Consider the following 19636-nt stretch of genomic DNA (forward strand, 5'->3'; position numbering starts at 1 on the left):
AGTGAGTTCCTACTGATGACTAGAGGCTTGAGTCGTAGTACGCATGTTCAACGATCACTTTCGATTGCTTTTATCAATGAATTTCAAACTTTCAACACAATATTCTTTGAAAATTCATCTTCATACTCATATCATATTGAAGGTGTGTACAGATTTATGCGCCACGAACAAGCGCAGTTCGCTTTTCATCCGCTGGTTATATCTGTATTTGTACAGAAACAGTAGGATACAGATAAATTAGCATAGCAACTGCTGATGAGAAGTGAAATGCGCATGCTCGTGGCGCGTAAGTTTGTTCGCACCTTCACATTCAAATGTTTCATTGACATATTTGTTTGCTATTTTGAAGAACAATCATTATTCCGTTCTTATCTACCTCTCATGTTACAAACCTTCCAAAAAATCAAAATAATCAAACACAAACCTGTATAATAATTGTTTCAAACTGCAATTTCTAATAATATTTTCCATCTCAAACACAAACATTTCAATATTTATATTTCAACATTTCAAGAAATAGTCAATTTCTTTTTATTCACTTTATTTGAGTTCCTGGTAAAAAGAATTGGGAAATTACTCCATGCAGTTTGAAATAGCGTTTAAAATATTATATGAAGTCAACTAGAGATGATTGCTTTTTTCCTCTCTCCGCCCGCTCACAGACAGTATTTGGCTCCAACATGACAGTCTTGTCAAAGGTTTAGAAAACCTCTCGAGCCAGCCTTTTTGTTTGAGCTTTCCTTTTTTGTACATTCCAATCTAGATGGGAAGTTCCGATCGAGCTTGGCATTGATCGTACCGTATTGGATTCTTTTTTTGTACCTTCATTCGCTGTGTACCCTTCATTTTTGCACAGGAATGGGGTCAATTTTAATTGCGGTTTTGTCAACTGTGAAAAATCGAGCAATTATTTTTCCCGAATCCACCTGAATTTTCTTCTTATTCTTCTTCTTCTTCTTCTTCTTCTTCTTCTTCTTCTTCTTCTTCTTCTTCTTCTTCTTCTTCTTCTTCTTCTTCTTCTTCTTCTTCTTCTTCTTCTTCTTCTTCTTCTTCTTCTACTTCCTGTTATTTTCCTTTTTGTTCCTCTTGTTCTCACTGTTCATAATATTCGTCTTCTTCTTGTTCTTCAGGTTTATCTTTTTTCTCCCTCTTATCATAACCCGCCAATTGTTTCTTCATCATCTTTCGTCTAGCACTGCTCGTTCTTCTTTCCATCCTTCTCCTCTCTATCATATTTTCCATCCTCCTTCCTTCAACACTCTTCTCCTTCCCTTTTCATCACAGAATTTTTTCTCCCTTTTCTCAAGGCAACTTTTTATTTATTTTTTCTGTTGTATACCAATATTCTACTTTCACCTTCCTTTTCATGGTCTACTTTTACTTACTTCATTATTAGGCTGGTAATTTATAAAAATATTTCAATGTGAGAGTTTCATATGCCTTGGGAGAGTAACTAACAAGGATGGATAACTACTTTTTGTAGACGATTTCTATAAAATTTTAAATAATCTACATTCTGGAAAAAATACCGCAGATAATGAAAACCTACTGATAGGCTTGGTGAAGTCTACATATTTATTTATTTTATTCATTAATTATTTATTTATTGTATGAAACACTATAATCATAATACAATTATGACATTGGAGGAAAAACTAGGCTGAGCCTGTACTATTTCTCTCCAAAAATCTTGATTAAATGTTAAAGTTGTCCAAAAGTTGAGGTTATGTAATCACACACTGCTTCGTCACTTGATTTTCGGTCCAGGAATAATGATTTGGAAATTTTGAAGGTGAAAGTCTCACGTGGAAATGACAATATCTATCTCATTCATTACCTAATTATGGAGAAATTGCAAAATATTTCAATTTAAAATTGAAATTTGTTAGAGCCTGTAGCTGCACTGTACTTGAAGTATTCAATGAGATAGCAGATAAACAGTCTCAATGGTTATAGCTATATTCCTAATTATGAAATCCAGAGTGATCCACCAATAAATTAAACATATCTACCAATCAACCGGTAGATTATGAGCTTATAAATACATCCACATCATGATACCTGTTTTATCTAAGATGAATAATTATTCATGACACCAAATTAAACGAGCCACGAATCAAACAACAATCATTAATTTATGACAAAGAGAAAGATCAATGACAGCTGGTGGAGTTCACTCCAATCTGTCAGCATCGGTTGAATCGAGAGTATATTGATGTTATTATCACAGCGTTCTGACAGTTCGTAGTGGATCTCACTTGACAAAATGCAGGGATGAAATTGATTGCAGTGGTCATCATTATTTCACCCTCATTAGAAATTGATAAGCTTCAAATGGATAATACATTCAACCAAAGCTGACATTTTGAATTGAATCTCATTATTTATCCATAGTGAGATTGACTTCAGTCTGTTGTCATCATTGAATAAATTGGTTGCATTAGTGTTCTATATATAAGTAATTCTGACAGTTTAAAGTGAATCTTAATGTAAAGCACTAACCTGTCTCAAGCTGAATGACAGTTTTAGCTGCAAGTTGTGAATGACAGCTTTAGCTACAAGTTGTGTATCTTGTCAGATGCTACTTTTATAGAATATTAGCCTATTCATTATTTGAGAGACTAGATAGAAGTAGATTTACTACTGAAATAGGAATTTTTATTTGCTGAAGATGATGCTCAAAAGAGCTCCAGGCTTGTGCGTGGCTACTTAGACGGATAATACCAGGCGCACACCAACGCGAAAGTTTTGTTGCGGTGCGAATTCAATTCGCAGAATTTGCCGTGCGGAAATTCAATACCATTGCGGTGTATGTGCTGGCGCAAACCAATGCGTTGCGAAATATTTCCTTGCGAATGATTCGCAGCTTTTGCTACATGCAGCATTTGCAGCGCTTTTTCGTGTTGCGAATTTTGTGGCGAGTTCTGGAACTATAATAGTTTCGTCTGCCTTGTAAACAACATATAAGTCAACTCGAATATTCCCGCGCTCCACATTGCGATTATTTCGCTTCCCAGTATGCGAGCCCCAATATTTCGCAACGAAAACTTCGTTTGGAAACTGCAGTCTGAATTCTTGAAAATCCGCAACAAATTTGTACGCATCGGTGTGCGCATACCTTAATGATGAGAGATGAGATGACTAACAGCTTAAAGGTGTAAACATATCGAGAAAGTCGAGGTGGAAATCTATGTGACTAAATAACTGTGCAATGATTATAACATTTGGAATAATTGATTTATACATAAAAGTTATAAGTTTAGAAAAACGCTAGCAAGCTGAATCACTTGAATGAACCTGATTCTTGGGGACCCTTGATCCTTGAAATAAATCGAATCTAGAAGGCTGTTTCCATTACATGAAAAGATTACAAGATTACAAAACTTATCAGCTTTTACTAGTTTATAATATGAGGATTGTTCCAGTATTCTCAGATGTATTAGATTCAGTTTATGAAATTTGTACAAATACTTGTTTTCCATGGGTAATAGCATATCACAATAAGAAAATATAATTTACCTGAGCCTTCACTGCCGATAGATGAATTTGGGCCGTTTTCATATCGAACCTCTTCATGCTGATGTCTTCCTGGAGCTCGTTGACTTTGTTGAACACTTGTGACTCCAAACTCCTATCAACAAAACGTTTTTTAAACATTATAATATATTATTTCAAAATCACTACTAACTACAAATACACTACTATACACACTTACTGTTGTACATTATAAGTCTCTATGATATTCTCATCTCAATCAATAATACTATACGTATCAAGAATCAAGAATGTTTTATTGTCACAAACAAAATAATTGCATTGACAAAAGTCACTTCATAAGGATACAGTAACATTGATACTTTGTATACAAGTACACGTTATATATATTATAATATTACAAATTAAAATACAAATAGGCTACTCAAATATTTTATCTATGGATAATTACAGACCGGCATTTCCTCGATTGAATAAAATGCTCTATTCTCCAACCATCCTTTTATTGCTCTCTTAAAACTATCAAAATCATAATTCCGCACTTCCAGTGATAACCTGTTGAAAATTTTCACTCTCTATAGCAGTACATTTTTTGTGTTTTGGCAAGCCTAGCACGGCCCACATCAATCTGACTACCTGACCGAGTGTTAATATGTTATGCTCATGAATGCTTCCCCTCAAATTGAAAACATTAGAATTTTGCTTTACAAATATTAAATAATTCCTAATGTAAATACATGGAAGTGGCAATATACCATTGTCTAAGAAAAAAGGCTTACAGGACTCCCTCATGCCCAGGTTAAATAAATATAGCACGTATAGCTCTTTTTTGACACAGAAACACCTCTTTTGCGCCACTAGAATTTCCCCACAGCAATGTACCATATTAAAGGTGAGAGTGGAACAGTGCGAAATATGCGTTTAGGGTGAGACTAATGCTAGAACAAGATTTCAACTTCCTTAATAGAAATACAACAACTCTAGATAATCGAGTAGCTACAAAGCGCATCCGTATGACTTTTCCAAGTAAGTTTTGAATCAAGGCTTATTCCCAGAAGTTTAACGTATATTAAGTGTAGGTGTGAATTTTCAAATTGGTAATTGCAGTATAAAGTACTGAAAAATAAATATTTAGTTTCAAGTGTCAATACTGTTCGTTGGTAGAAACTGTTGAGTAGAACAGCTATTGATTTGTAATTTCTCCATGCTTTATCCATTTTCACAAAACACTTCAAGAAAATGATTGAGAGAGAAAAAAAAGATCAAACTTGCGCTATTTCTCTCCAAATTTAAGTTCACATTGTATTGAAAAATCAATGAATAATTGAAATAGTTGATTTAAAAAAATTGAAAAATATACTTCAGAATGACATAGCCTTGTTCAATTTGAACTACCACAAGGTAAAATTATGTTGAATGAAAAAGACTAAGAAATTGTCAAAAACCACAGATTTATTGATACCTAGAAAGACCGGTTTCGGTTATTACACCATTGTCAATCTCTGATAAACTGACATCAGAGATGTCAATTATCAGATGTCAGTTTAATCTCTGATGTCAGTTTATCAGAGATTGACAATGGTGTAATAACCGAAACCGGTCTTTCTAAGTATCAATAAATCTGTGGTTTTTGACAATTTCTTAGTCTTTTTGATTCAATATGAATAATTACCACAATATTCTCAACTACATAAAATTAAAATTATGTATTCTATATTTGAAATTCTTTGCATTATCACAAGAACTTATCCTGTAAGTGATTACTTAATGTTGGTGATGAATGTGTTTGTGACAACTTAAATTGGATACGAACTCCCAACACTATAGCTGATCCACTACTACTCTTGCACATAATATAACTATTTCAGAGGTATTTGAAAACATGAAAAAACTATATAATTACACCTATTGCTTAATAAAAACAACGATTAGAAAAGAAGATGCATAAACGATGGAATATTGGAACGTGGAATATCTGGAAAGACAAACCAATGACGAACAAGTCAACATTGAAACTACGCCCATAGACACACCTTCAATCTCAGGCTACTGTAACCTGATTGGCTATCAACAATGATGACAGGAATGTGTTTCCAAACTCTGTCGATAGATGGCAGCACGTACTGGGTGGGAGCTCATCCATATTTTAATGAATGATAAAACTTAATTTGATTCTATGTAACCAGTAATACTTCTGTATTTGCAGTATACTTGATATTTTGAAAGTCAGTCTTGATGTTGTAAAAACCACGGATTTATTGAAACAATTTGAGATATGAGTTTCGGTTATTATAATATTCTCAAACTTTAGTAAACTAGAAGCTTGAAAATTGATCAGCATCAGCGGGACATATAGTGTGGGAGAAGTTCTACGTGAAGGGCCATTAACTGTCGACCAATAGAGGATGAGCTCTACTGCCATTGGCCGAGACAATGCACGCACAAGTATTCCAAATATGGTATTCAGAACGTTAGACAACAAACAATGAAGAGAAACAAAGTAACTAACAGACCGAAATAACTGATCATTTGAATTGAATACTATTTCTTCTTCTTTATCTGGCTCTACAGTCCTGGGTGGACCTTGGCCTCCTCTACATGACGCCTCCATACATCCCGCTCTTGTGCTCCCTGCCGCCAGTTCGCCACACCTAGCACACGGAGATCTTCCACCACATCGCTGATCCATCTTCTTCTTGGCCTTTCTCTTTTTTGGGTGCCCATCATCCTTTCATCAAGCAGCTTTTGTGGTACTCTTTCATCACTTATTCTTACCACGTGACCCAGCCATTTTATTATTTTCGCCTTGATACACTTTATGATATTTCTTTCGCCAATTGCTTCATCCATCTCATTGTTGAATCTGGCTCTCCAGTTCCCTTCAACGCAGACCGGTCCCCATATCCTCCTGTACATCTTTCTCTCGAAAGACCTCAACGCTTATTCAAAATGGTCCACGTTTCAGCTCCGTAAGTCACAACCGGCCTTATCAATGTTTTGTACATTTTTACCTTGGTTTGCCTAGAAATCAATCTGCTTTTAAAAATTCTCTGATTAGCATAATATTTCCGATTACCCATCATAATTCGGGTGTATATTTCATGACTTGTTTTATTATCAGCTGTCAGTGTTACTCCCAAGTATTTAAACTCACTCACGCCTTCCACTTCACAATCATCTTCTATTTTCAAGTTTCTAATCAGTCTTCTCCTTTCATCTGCTGACATTCGCATGTACTTTGTTTCATCTACATTTATTTCAAGTCCTAAAACTGTAGCTTCCTCCTTGTGTGCAAAACATTTCTTCTAGGTTATGCTCATTCCTTGCTAACAAAACAACATCGTCCGCATAGGCATAGGTTCTATTCATGATTGTATTGAATACTATCATAGAGAAACGATAGCATAAGTAGATATCCCATGGTATAGGACGTTTATGTCGCAACTTTTAATGTTATCCCAAGCCGATAGTTCACGTAGTTCTTTCCTATGCAGCTGTGTGACACTGGTAGTCTCTCAAATTGTGCCGTTCATACACTATCACCCCAACAAAACAGTAAAAATTAACAATAATCGACAGTAATCGGCTTGAGATAACAGTAAAAGTTGCGACATAAATTCCCTATACCATAGGATATCTACTTACGCTATTGTTTCTCTATGATACTATTTAATATAGTATATTCTTCCATTCTTTCTCATATCATTATTAGTTGGTATAGTACAAAGTTTCTCTTTATTAGTTGTTGTCCACAAACGTTCTGATAAAGCTATAAAAAGCAATAATGTAGATGATATTATAAAAATGATCAAAAATATAGTTCAACTTTTTGCAACATACTCAGCGAAAAATAATAGTTTTATCTCACCTCTGCTGTATTCTCTGCATAGAGTCCAGGGCATCCTGTAACTGCTTGATTTGAGTTTCCAGTTCGTTTGCCTCAGCGCGAAGTGAGTCATATTTCTGCCTCACATTGATTGAGGCTAGCCTGTCGATCACTAGCTCATTCTTCAGGGGAGGCGGAAAGTTCATGTCCTTCAATTACAGAAAACAACAAGTTATAAATAAAAATGAAACAAGCTACACTAAGAATTGATAATTTAATCAGTTTAATTGAATCAGTTAAGCAACCTGATTTAATTGTTAGATTGTTATTAGGAAGATAATCCGGTCTACAATTGTCACCCTATACTCTGTACAAAATTACTTCTTACTTGGGATGGACATGCGCAGCAGAGAAGGCATACAGCGGCAAGGATACAACGGCGGCTATGATGCCTAAGCGTTCTCTCATTTCCAGTGAGTATTCAAGAGGTCATGATACTCATACGGATGATTCCTCTCTGTAAGCGCTCAGTCGACTGAGTTTAATCGACAAATTGGCAACTGCGGTTCTTCCTATGACTCTATCCATCACTGTAATTGGCTGATCTCCCTCCATTCCCCTGTGCCGCAAATGCCTTCAAGTCTGAAGTAATTTTGTACTGATGGAGTACAATAATTGTTTCTTCGGAAATACAATTCATGTTCTCTTATAAAAAAATACATTGAGTGAGTTGAATTCAAATGCAACAAAAAGGTTGATTCCAGCAAAATGATGCTGGGCATACATCGGTTATTCAAGACAAGACTAGTCACGTTTAGTCACAATACTTCACATATTTGCTCATGAAGACATGTTTAATTGCAATGATTAATCAGTGAGATTTGCGTCACAAGCAGCTATGTGGAGAATTGTGACTAAACGTGACTGATCATGTCTTATCCTGTCTTGACTAACTGGTGTGTGCCTAGCCTAAGATTTTCATTGTTATTCAGTTCATCATTCAGTTATCTAATTTCCTAAATGAACAATTAACTTCTATTATAGTTTCCTGATAATTAATCTACTCACATTATGAGATGCCGGATTGTCATCCGAGCCATCGCCTAGTGGTGGTGGTTGGGGAGGGGTGAATAGCCGCAACCTATGGGAAGGGTGTGGGTGAGGAGGTAGGGGAGAGAGACAGCGCACAAAGTGAGAGAGGTCAGTAGGAGCCTGCACCGTGCGACACTGCGACGAAAGGCCTTCATAGCGTTTTGCTTGGTCCGTTGCCTGAAACAATAGGGAATAATTTAAAAAAAATTTAAGTATAGAGAGTTCAAAGAATAAGGACTATTTAAACTGTAATTAAAAAGTAAACAATAATATTTTACTACTCAACAAAAAGTAAGAAGTTTTTGTACGTGAGCAGGAGTTAAAAAATAGTTATTTGTATATCTAGAGTGAAAAGTACGACTTTTTCTCCCTGTGGGAAAAAGTTTGAAGCCCGAGGCGAAGCCGAGGGCAGCAATTTTCCTGAGGGAGAAAAAGTATTTTTCGCTCGTGATGTACACAACATTTTTCCTCCATCTACATTTTTTTATAGAAACTGCAAATAAAATCATTCTTATAACTTACGTATTGGTGACAATGATTCCTAACAACATAACCTAAATCTGAAACCTAAAAACCGGTCGTCTGATTGGCACTGCCGATTGCGCTATCTATCGGCAAAAGTTGTAACAATTATATCAGCTGGGCAGCTACCAAAAATGGCTGACTCCAGATCACGCGGTTCAGATTTGAATTGCAGATCAAAAATATTTGTTGGCTGGTATTTTGAATAGAATAAAATATTTTAAAGATTGTATAAATTTTTATCGTCTACTAATATTAAGAATATAATAATTATCATACAAACATATATTTCCTGAGTTGATCAAATTTCTGGTTGTGGTATTGAATTCAGTTGACTCAATGACAGACACCTCTATTATGCTTTCTCATCTGAGCTTAGACCTTCTAACCTATTACAATGTAAGTTTCAAAATAGAGATGCTCCCCATGTTATTTAAATGGAGTCACTTTTACTCCCTAGTGAGTTTTTCTGTTTTTTACTACCGAGAGCGAAAAAGTGACACTTTAGTATTAGGTTTCAGGGAGTAAAGTGAGTACTTTAGACAGTAGGTGGAGGAAAACTAATTTTATCAATCTCAATCTCACAGGCCATGCCCCATCAATAACGACCAAGAAATAATACATTTCGTTGTTACAGTAGTGTTCACGGTTTGTCTGAAATAATTATTTTAGCTACATGCGTCATGCACTGTGCGGAAAGTAAGTGATTGTTAGTTGACAATTCCCAATATTTCTGTTGAAATTGTTCAACAGAAACGATTTCAGACAATCTGTTGATTAATGATTATTACTAAACGAAAATCCAAATTGAATGCTGTAATGGTTCAACATAATTTTCTGTTGACAATAAACAGAAGAACTGTTCATTCTTCTTCAAGATTGTGCAAAGGCTAAGAATAAACTTTCTACTGGTGATATTTTTCAAAGTTTTTTGATTTGTATATCATCAAGCTATCAAAATGCAAAGGTTTTCTCAGGAAAAGATTTTTTCCCGAACATTACTTTTTGAGATATGAGCGCCTAAAGTTCAAATTTTTGGGGACAGAACATTTCAAATTCCATGAGAGATAAATCGATGAGATTTACAGGATAAAATTCTTCATGGTATTATTGATTGAATAAGACAAGATTTTCAAAAAAATATCAATTATTAAGAAAGTTATTCAATTTACCGAAAATAGCTCAACTAAAAGTCATTTTTAGTAAATTGAATAACTTTATCAAAAATTGAAATTTTTAGAAAACTTTTGTTTTATTAAATCACCAATACCATGGAGGATTAATCCTCAAAATTTTTCGGATTTATCTCTTACCCAATTTGAAATGTTGTCCCAAAAATTTGAACTTTAAGCGCTCATATCTCAAAAAGTGATGATAAAAAAAAATATTCTCCTGAGAAAACTTTTACATTTTGATAGCTTGATGATATACAAATAAAAAAAAGTTGAAAAATATCATCAGTAGAAAGCTTATTTTTAGCCTTTGCACAGCCTTAACTGAAAAATGATCAGTTGACAATTCCTCAGTTCATTCTACTGTGGCGAATAATGGACTAAACTAAAATTATGAACAGCCATTGGACCTACTATCCAGAGTGCTGAGGCACTGAGAGACTACTAGTTTGGGTTTGGGGTATTGTGAACAAAGCTGATTTCGCGCCAGTTGTCTCCACTCTGTCGGAGAGTTGTCACATATTACATAACAGGCATGTAATTACATAACATATTACATATCACCACAGAATACAAATATAGAAGTTTTCTCTGATATCACATAACAGGCATTTCCGTGAGAGACGTTTTTTGTGACGCGTCACAGTTGATGATGACCCAGGCTTTCCAGAAAATTTTATCATTGGAGATGAGTTTTGAGTGTTGGTGTAGGACCCAATTCCATTTTGCAACATTCCCTAAAATGTCTGGGTTTCGGTCTCACTTTGTTCACGAGGGAGCACTGCATTTTGAACGCTGACGCGTGATGAAAACGTCTTCCACGGAAACGCCTGTGATGACTCTCTGGCAGGGCGGAGACAGACAACAAACAACAGACAATTATCATTATCACATGGTGAATCGAGAAGCTTGTTTTGGTTGTTACACCAATATCACATCAACGTAAATCTCCAGTAAACCATTCTTGACATTCAATATAATATATCTGTTTGTTACTATAAGTTTCTCGATTATTAAATAATATTGTTGTGCAATAGAACATTGAGTTATGAGTATGATTGAATTAGATTCGAAACGTAAATCTCCAGTAAACCATTCTTGACATTCAATATAATATATCTGTTTGTTACTATAAGTTTCTCGATTATTAAATAATATTGTTGTGCAATAGAACATTGAGTTATGAGTATGATTGAATTAGATTCGAATCTATAAATGAGAGAACTCTGAATTTTCTATACTCACCCTTGCCGATATAACTTCGGCACCTTGAAGAACTGAATCAGAAAGTGTACTGCACAGATCCGTGTAGACATCTTCCAATTCCTGAAACACCAGAACAGAATTAGGAACAACTTGAAGAGAACAAAATTCATAAATTTTATCACACTGATAAAAATATGATCGCTTTCCCTGGTTCATGTATTCTATCATAATTTATAGTTCATGATTATCTTTGATGAAAATGAGTGCATGGTTGATTGGTTAGATAATGAAACGTCCATGCCTACCGGCGGGATTCGAACCCAGGACCAGGTGGTCTTAGTTGACTGAACGGTGCAACGACTTGGGTCCCCTCTCGGCTACCCTGGCCGGATTATCATACACAATAATCATGCTTATTTTACTCATGAGAATTCCTGTTACAATCCATTGTAGGTAAAATAAACAGATCGAGACTTTTGTTCTAAATAGGCCAAAATCTATACACAATGTTGAACAATCAACAGTTGTCCAAACAGTGCAAGTAGAGACATCTAGCGGCTGATTGTGAACTAACTCAAGTTACTCAAGTTCCTATTCCACCCAACAGATGGGAGCAAACTCCACCATTCCAGCTACCCCTTCATTTGAAACTCACCCCTTGCTGAATTTTTCATAAATCTATGCAATTAATCTTAATGCGTGACACGCTCCGAGCTTACTCGAGTATTGAGTTGTTCCAAGCGAGCATATAGCTCCATTCATTGTGCAATTATAATTATAGAGCGTTGGAGCTATTAAAGGGAATTTCTATGTTTTTGATGGCACTATGAAGATGCTTTGATAGATAATATACCGTTGCGTATATGACTAGTGGACTAGACTGACTAGAAATCAAATCTCTCCTTCATACCAACAGATTTTCTTCACGTACAGTCATTTGAATTAAAAAAAAAAATGTGACTAAGGACATACATTCAATTTTCAACTATTAACTTACCGTAGCCACCTCGAATACAAGGCCCCGGCCTACGATATTGCAACGTCGCAGTGTAGGCCTAGAATCTAATACATGATTGGTGAAAAATATTTTTAAAAATACCAGCTGATCTTTTTCACCAATCATGTATTAGATTCTAGGCCTACACTGCGACTTTGCAATATCGTAGGCCAGGGCCTTTTATTAGAGGATGCTATGCTATTACTGATTAGGTAATGAAATTTTCCATGAACTAATAATAGATTAATAATGGCTTCTTCTTGAAATTGGAAGGGTTTGGGACAAATGCATGTCTGTTTTTCTAGCACATTGCTTTTTCTCGGATGCTATGTTTTTCATAGTGAAATGTTTTTGTTAGTTTCTTCAGGTGAAGCTCAAGGTTGGTTCTGTTTTGTTCAATAATATAAATATAATATGTGAGAATTTCCAATATTACCTGAATCAGCCTATCCTACAAAGCTCTGTTAGGGCGGATTATCAAGAATCAGGTACAGTTCCTCTGAGTTCTAATGATACAATTTATACTCATAGCTGGAATAACTATGGCCATCATGACTATCATATTGGTAGTTGGAATATTAGGGCTCATGGAAACAAAATCTCCAATGAACCAGACACGTAGTCTATACTTATAATATATGTGAGAATCCAGATCGACAGTTTTCAATTCACAGGCTGACTCTTCTTGAATAGGAAGCACAATGTCGCAATAGAATCACGCATAGTTTTTCCATGAAAAGATTCTTGAGTTTGCCAAGATTTCTTCAATTAAAATCATTTCATTAATGGAGATGAGAAGGAAGAACAAATATTATTCAACATTCATGACAAAATCAATTTCAAGGTTTTCATGAAACGATTGATCTGATTGGTAGGATTTGTTTGTTTGTATTTATTTCAATAAAGAAGATGTTTCGATAACGATTTGTGGTTTTTATAATAATTATCAGTCATCACAAGCATAGAGAAACAATAGCGTAAGTAGATATCCCATGGTAAAGGGTGTTTATGTCGCAACTTTTACTGTTATCTCAAGCCGATTACTGTCGATTATTATCGATTTTTACTGTTTTGTTGGGGTAAGAGTGTATGAACGGAACAGTATGAGAGACTACGAGCGTCACACAGCTTCACGAACTACAACCATGCCGTAATCTAGAGACACCAGTTACAAATCGTAAATGATTATCATTCACTGAATACTACCATAGAGAAACAATAGCGTAAGTAGATATCCCATGGTATAGGGCGTTTATGTCGCAACTTTTACTCTTATCCCAAGCCGACAGTCCACTTAGGTCTTTCCTGTGAAGCTGTGTGACGCTGTTAGTCTCTCAAATTGTGCCGTTCATACACTCTTACCCGGTCAAAACAGTAAAAATCTACAATAATCAACAGTAATCGGCTTGAGATAACAGTAAATGTTGCGACATAAACGTCCTATACCATGGGATATCTACTTACGCTATTGTTTCTCTATGTCACAAGATACTTGTAGCTAGACTGGATTCATTGACAAACTCACAACTGATCACTTTGTGAAGATATCTATTTCATCGAAGATTCATGGTTATTTATTCATTTATCTATACATTGATAGATACAATATAATTGTCAACTATGAATGATTGGGAAAGGAACAACATGCTTAAAGCCCAAAACTATTCCTTTCCCAAATTTAGATAGGAATTGTCATTATTCATTATTAGTCACTACAAGATACTATAGTGAGGTCCACTTTATAATGGCAGTGAATAAAGATAGAAGAACAGCGTATTCTCTGCATTAATCATTATTATATTTCTACATTGCCAAAAACAGATTTTGCATCGTTGCGGAGCTAGAAAAGGATAGTAGTACCTTCTTTGTCGAATGATAGACAATGATAGCAACATCAAAGCTAATCAAATACTATAACGTGGACTTCACTATAGTATGTCTAACTATACTGGATCTTTTGACAAAATTACAACTGATTCCACTATCATCGACTTTGATAGAACATTGTGAGCTCTGAATCCGATTCTGAATATTTATTGGAGTTGAACAAAGATTGCATGCCCTGACTTGCAACTTACTTGCAACAGTTGCGGCAGTGTTTCATGACTGTACTGGTCGACCATGCCATTTGTGGCATGCAACTGAGAGACGTAGGAATTGTGGGCATCCAGGTAAGCTGCCAGGGTAGCTGTGCTATTGGGAGAGTTGTGGTGAGCCAAGTAAGCCGCTTTGTAGTCTTTGTCGAGACTGTAACAAAACAAGATATCTTCTTAGTTTTACAAAGAGTTTCAAATCATTATCAGATAGAATCACTAGTACAATTATGAGAAATATCATAAATCCAATGATCTTCCCGCACTGAGAAAAGTTTGCATGAATTAGAATTGTTCCGATTATTAGAAAATCATTGGTTGAAGCAAAAAGGAGGCTAGCAATGGTATCACCTATTTCTGTATATCTAGCAAATATATACATAAAAGAATATCATTGTGTGGAAAATGAATACCATTCTTTCTAATAGAAGTTTTCATACAGTCCGTCTGTACGTTGGTGGACTGAAAATGTGTAATATCTCCCATAAGAGCTAGATGAAAATGAAGAATTAATGAGATACTGTTACTGTATGTTACACATTCAATTCATCTAATTGTAAAGTGGTAAGCTTGAACAGTGAAATGTTACATTAAAATAGAAAAATGAATGTAATAATTAATAATATGGAGCTAACAGTACCTTATCCAATTCAAACCTAATATGGAGGAATTGAACAACATATCTGTGTCCAGTGTAATTTTCATAATGCAATCTCTTTTCTGTCTTTTGAATCAATTTTGGAAAGCAAGATCTTAGGCTGGCCACTAACGGTAGGATATACATGTCGTCATACATTGTTGTGACATCACAGCGAAAGACTTCGAGCAGAATATTCTGAGGAAAGGTTTTTGTATATCCGATTTTTTGTTGTTTATTTTCTTCCCCTGCTCTATTTGAAGATAAATTATTGTTTTATTATTATAATTTGTAATTTTCCAGTGGTTTATTTATTATTATTAGTTGTTTATTTTATGTTAGAAGCCTCTCACTGATGACAAAACATGCATGATGAACATGTGTGTGTGTGTGTGAATGATAAACTTGCATGTCCTACCGTTAGTGGCCAGCCATAGAGGCTCATCATTAAGAGCCACAATAGTGTTGCCGAAATTAAAGATTTTCGATTTGATTGTGATTCCCGATAATGATATAATTGATGAGATTTCCCTCAAAATTACTGGGGAAAAGGGTAAGGGTAAGCACTCCTGCTAATAAAGGGTTCGATCCCGGGCTGGCAAATAACTTTTGGATAGCAGCTCTCATCGAATTTTCAACTAGCTGTTTACTCTGTTGGCAATATTTGCAGTAGCAGAAGTTTTCGGGGTGATTTACAGCATTTAATCAGGATTTTCGTTCAATAATACTATTCGAAATTACAATAGTCCGTGCAAATTTACTTCGGACTTGGGATGGACATGCGCAGCAGAGAAAGAAACCATACAGCGGGAGGGATACAGAGGCGCGATGTTGCAGTTTTGAAGCGGCCAGCGTTCTCCAACTTCTAGTGACTGTTCATGTGCTCATGCTACACATGCGAAGTTTCCTGTCTGAAAGTAGTCAGATTTCTGACAAATTGGCAACTGCGCTTCTACCTATGACTCTATTAATCACTGTAATTGGCTGATCTCCCTCAATTTCTCTGCACTGCATATTCCTCCAAGTCTGAAGTAAATTTGCACGGACTATAATTACACTTGTGGATCTGTATAACAAGCTTCTCAAACCTTACTTTTCATAATACTTAATATTGAAGAAGGACTTATGACAACTGACCTTGGCCAACTTATCCTCGGCCTTTGTGATGACCACTTCGAAGTTCTCCCGGTGCGCGAACACCTTTCTGGCCTGCACTTTGCGATGGAAACTGCGCTCGAGCAGAGGTCGCGACACCTGGCGGCCGAACACCGAAGCTATGTCGCCGTGCGCCTGAGAGTCGGCCTCCACCTCTTGCAAAAGCGTCTCCCAGGTGTGGAACAGGGAGCTGGGGCAGTTCGGTCTGAGGACAAATCGAGAAAAAATTATTTAATTCAAGTAATAATACAGAGTGTTTCACAAGTTACTTGTGAAATTTTGATCCTTGAGGCGTCCTTAAACGCGCCTCTCCACTAGGAAATACTGAAATGAAGTGCATCTAACGGGTGATTCTCATAGAACATAATCTCATGAACTTATATCATTGTGCGAATTATCAATGTGACGACAATGTAGTTGGTGATGATGGTTGAAGCTGAAAATTAGGCGTTTTTCACAATACAAGGAGCATTGTTGGCAGGTGTACCTAGAAATCTATATTAGATAGAGCACTCACTCTACCTGATATCAGATTGTAGAATACAAAAATACGCCCAGAGTGATTTCGAATTATACATCTAAATTTATTGTAACAATCGGAATACATTGTTGATCAAAAACCAAAATTCATCGATATTGATTTTTCTTCAAATTTCACTCATTTTTGAAAAATCATTACTCAGTACTCATTGGGAGATAGAGAGTTCCGAATTATCTCATTTTATTCAGAATTTCATAATCCAAAAAAAGGCGGGAGCGAATTTTTCTGTCCGATTACGAGATTTGGCGAAAATAGCTGGAAACTGAGCCGAAAATACGTGGTTTTTCGGCCACCTGTATCTAGCACAAGGAAATTTTGCATGAAGACATTGGTTCTGGACTTCTCTTATGTACCCAAATAATATATATTAAAAAATCAGAACTACAATATAAAATTGCATGCACCAATGTATACAGTGACTGAACTACTATGTTTTAGTTACGTATTTCAATTACTTGTTGATGTTTTTTCATTTACATATTATTTACTGATTAGAAACTCTATTAACTTGTCCGTGATAGTCTCTTGCAGGGCTCGCAACAAAATTCCAGTCTCGCCTAACGCCTCGACTGGAAACATAATGCTCGGGCCTACAAACGGGCCAATTCCCCTTCACGAGACCTAAATACATATTACAACTCAAATGATCCATTATGAATTATTCATAAAACATGGTAATTTATTATAGAAGAGCTGTATTATGATTATAAAGAGTGTTTCAAAAGTTACTTAACAACTTTGATCATTCATAATCCTTATGAAACAACTCCTCTGGAAATCCACTCTGGTGACTCAAAGCTGAATAATTAAAATTATTGAAATTATTGGAGATTAAATCATTCTCGTTTTCAATTGATAATACAATATTGAGCTCAAGTAGAGAACAAGTATTGAATCACCGGAGTGAGTTTTGAATGTAGTTTGAAAAAGTATAGCTCTGTTTTTACCAATTTCACACTGAATAATCTACATTCATTGCTATAATTATTGGTTTCAAAGAACTCAAATATCTAGTGGATAGTGTAAATAGTACAAAACTACTGCTTGGTTGATAACGACATGGAGAGTCATTTTAACCACGCCAGTGCCATCATCATCATCTGTCATTTGCATTGTAAATAAATAAATAAAAAATAAAGTAAATAAACCAAGCTGTATGTGTTTTACAATTTATTATTTTAGCAATGAGATAAGGATATGAGTTTTGGAAGATTCGACAAAGAACTGCAATACTATTTATCATTTTAAATTTCAATAAAATCATGAGTTATTTTTCAGATCATGACCAAATTCAATTTTGAACATGAACATAAACGGCGGTCTACAGATGGAAATGAATTGGAAGTTGCATTTTTTCAAATGCTAATTTATAAATAATTAATTGGGATTTTCGTTTAATGATAAAAACGGCGGTTTTATTGATCCTGCTTCTCGTTATTCACAAGTTTTTTTTAGAATAATTGTTTTTCGACGAAATTAATGTAATCTGATAATCCTAGCTACTCCCTTTCCAAATCAACTTCACTGGAAAGCCATTCAGGTGTTGTAATAGCTCACAGGTTGATAATAAAACAATTAAAGTTAATTAAACCCTTATTCCACCATTAACTATTATAGGTCACGAACATATCAAATTAATCCAACCTCAATCAAAAAGCTCATTACTCTCGAATATATACAAACTTGAATATATAACTATCACAGCTTTGTAGTTCTTTTTGCTTAATAATAGTTTTTATGTCAATCCCTGTGTTGTGACAATTTCAGGATTCCATTTAACTATACATCACAGAGTTAATACGTAGTTCAACCTTCGAATTTTAATTACAAGAGTGTATGAAATTAGATTTCGAGTGATTATACTGACATAAATTCATATTAATATTGATGGATAACCACTGTATAATCATGAATAGAGAACATGAAAACAGTAAACAAAACACGAATAATGAGCATTGTAGGTAATTTATAGTGTTATTGCTCAACGATAAAAATAATAATAATGATTGATGTGTTGTTCTAAATGATTTGTAGTCTGCCATCAAATCTCTGTCTCTCTCTCTCTCTTGGTCAAACAATTAAAATCCACTCTCTTTTTCTATCAAACATTCTCTTACACTGTCCTCTCCCATACTTTCTATCTTTTCTCTCTTTCTCACCCTCCATTTCCCTCATTTCCTCCATAATTTTCTTCGCATTCTCCCTCACTCTTTCTCTCGTTACCCTACATCTTTCCCTCACTAATTCCTTCCATCTCTCTCCTAACAATAAAAGAGTAATAAACTGGAAACGTGACTTCCTAGTCGGCGAAGCAACCCTACATTATGACGATTGGAAAAAAGATCTCAACTGATTTAGCGACAGCATACAATGGAGGGGATTTGTAGGCAGCACACAACCGAGCGATTACTTTTATATTTACTTTACAGCCTATGATACTTTTTCCGATGTTGGGGACAAAAGTTACTTACTTTTCTTTACGAAGTTCTGCGTTCTTTTTTCTAAAGTTGGCCACTAAAAGTTGCAGTTCGCCTGCGTGCTGCTCGTACATCTGACTCAGTTCCTGGGTGAAGTCGGAAACTGCAAAAAGAGGAAGAAAATAATTGAAGTAATTTCTAACTAGAATATAAATTTACAGAGAAGAAACTTTTAAATAATGTTTACATACAGAGTGTTGAATGCATGATGTATTTGAATGGTAGCGCAAATATTGGAGCAGTATGGTTTAAATACATAGTACTTCAGGTAGTTATGTGAACAGTAGACCTGACGCAGTATTCTCATCTACAAGTACCTGATGTCACCTGCTTAAATGTTAACAAACTCAGTTCACTTTTTAATTTGTATCCCATATGATATAATTCTTCCAGTTCCGTGATAATATTTCCATCTGATGAAAA

General features: G+C 35.3%; 1 protein-coding gene across 1 annotated transcript in view; it reads right to left on the reverse strand.

The window, feature by feature from the left end:
• The window catches only part of LOC111052245, an 87180-nt gene extending 67760 nt beyond the window's left edge, over nt 1-19420 (reverse strand). The window contains exons 1-8 of the mRNA XM_039440370.1: nt 19405-19420; nt 19208-19316; nt 16134-16400; nt 14389-14557; nt 11353-11433; nt 8390-8590; nt 7364-7530; nt 3520-3631 (exon numbers count right to left, since the gene is read on the reverse strand). Of these exons, the coding sequence (XP_039296304.1) occupies nt 3520-3631; nt 7364-7530; nt 8390-8590; nt 11353-11433; nt 14389-14557; nt 16134-16400; nt 19208-19316; nt 19405-19420 (1122 nt within the window). The remainder of the gene's footprint in view (nt 1-3519; nt 3632-7363; nt 7531-8389; nt 8591-11352; nt 11434-14388; nt 14558-16133; nt 16401-19207; nt 19317-19404) is intronic.
• Between the last annotated feature and the right edge of the window lie 216 nt (nt 19421-19636).

Source organism: Nilaparvata lugens, chromosome 13 (genome assembly GCF_014356525.2).
Source record: "Nilaparvata lugens isolate BPH chromosome 13, ASM1435652v1, whole genome shotgun sequence".
In the NCBI taxonomy this organism is placed as follows: Eukaryota; Metazoa; Arthropoda; class Insecta; order Hemiptera; family Delphacidae; genus Nilaparvata; species Nilaparvata lugens.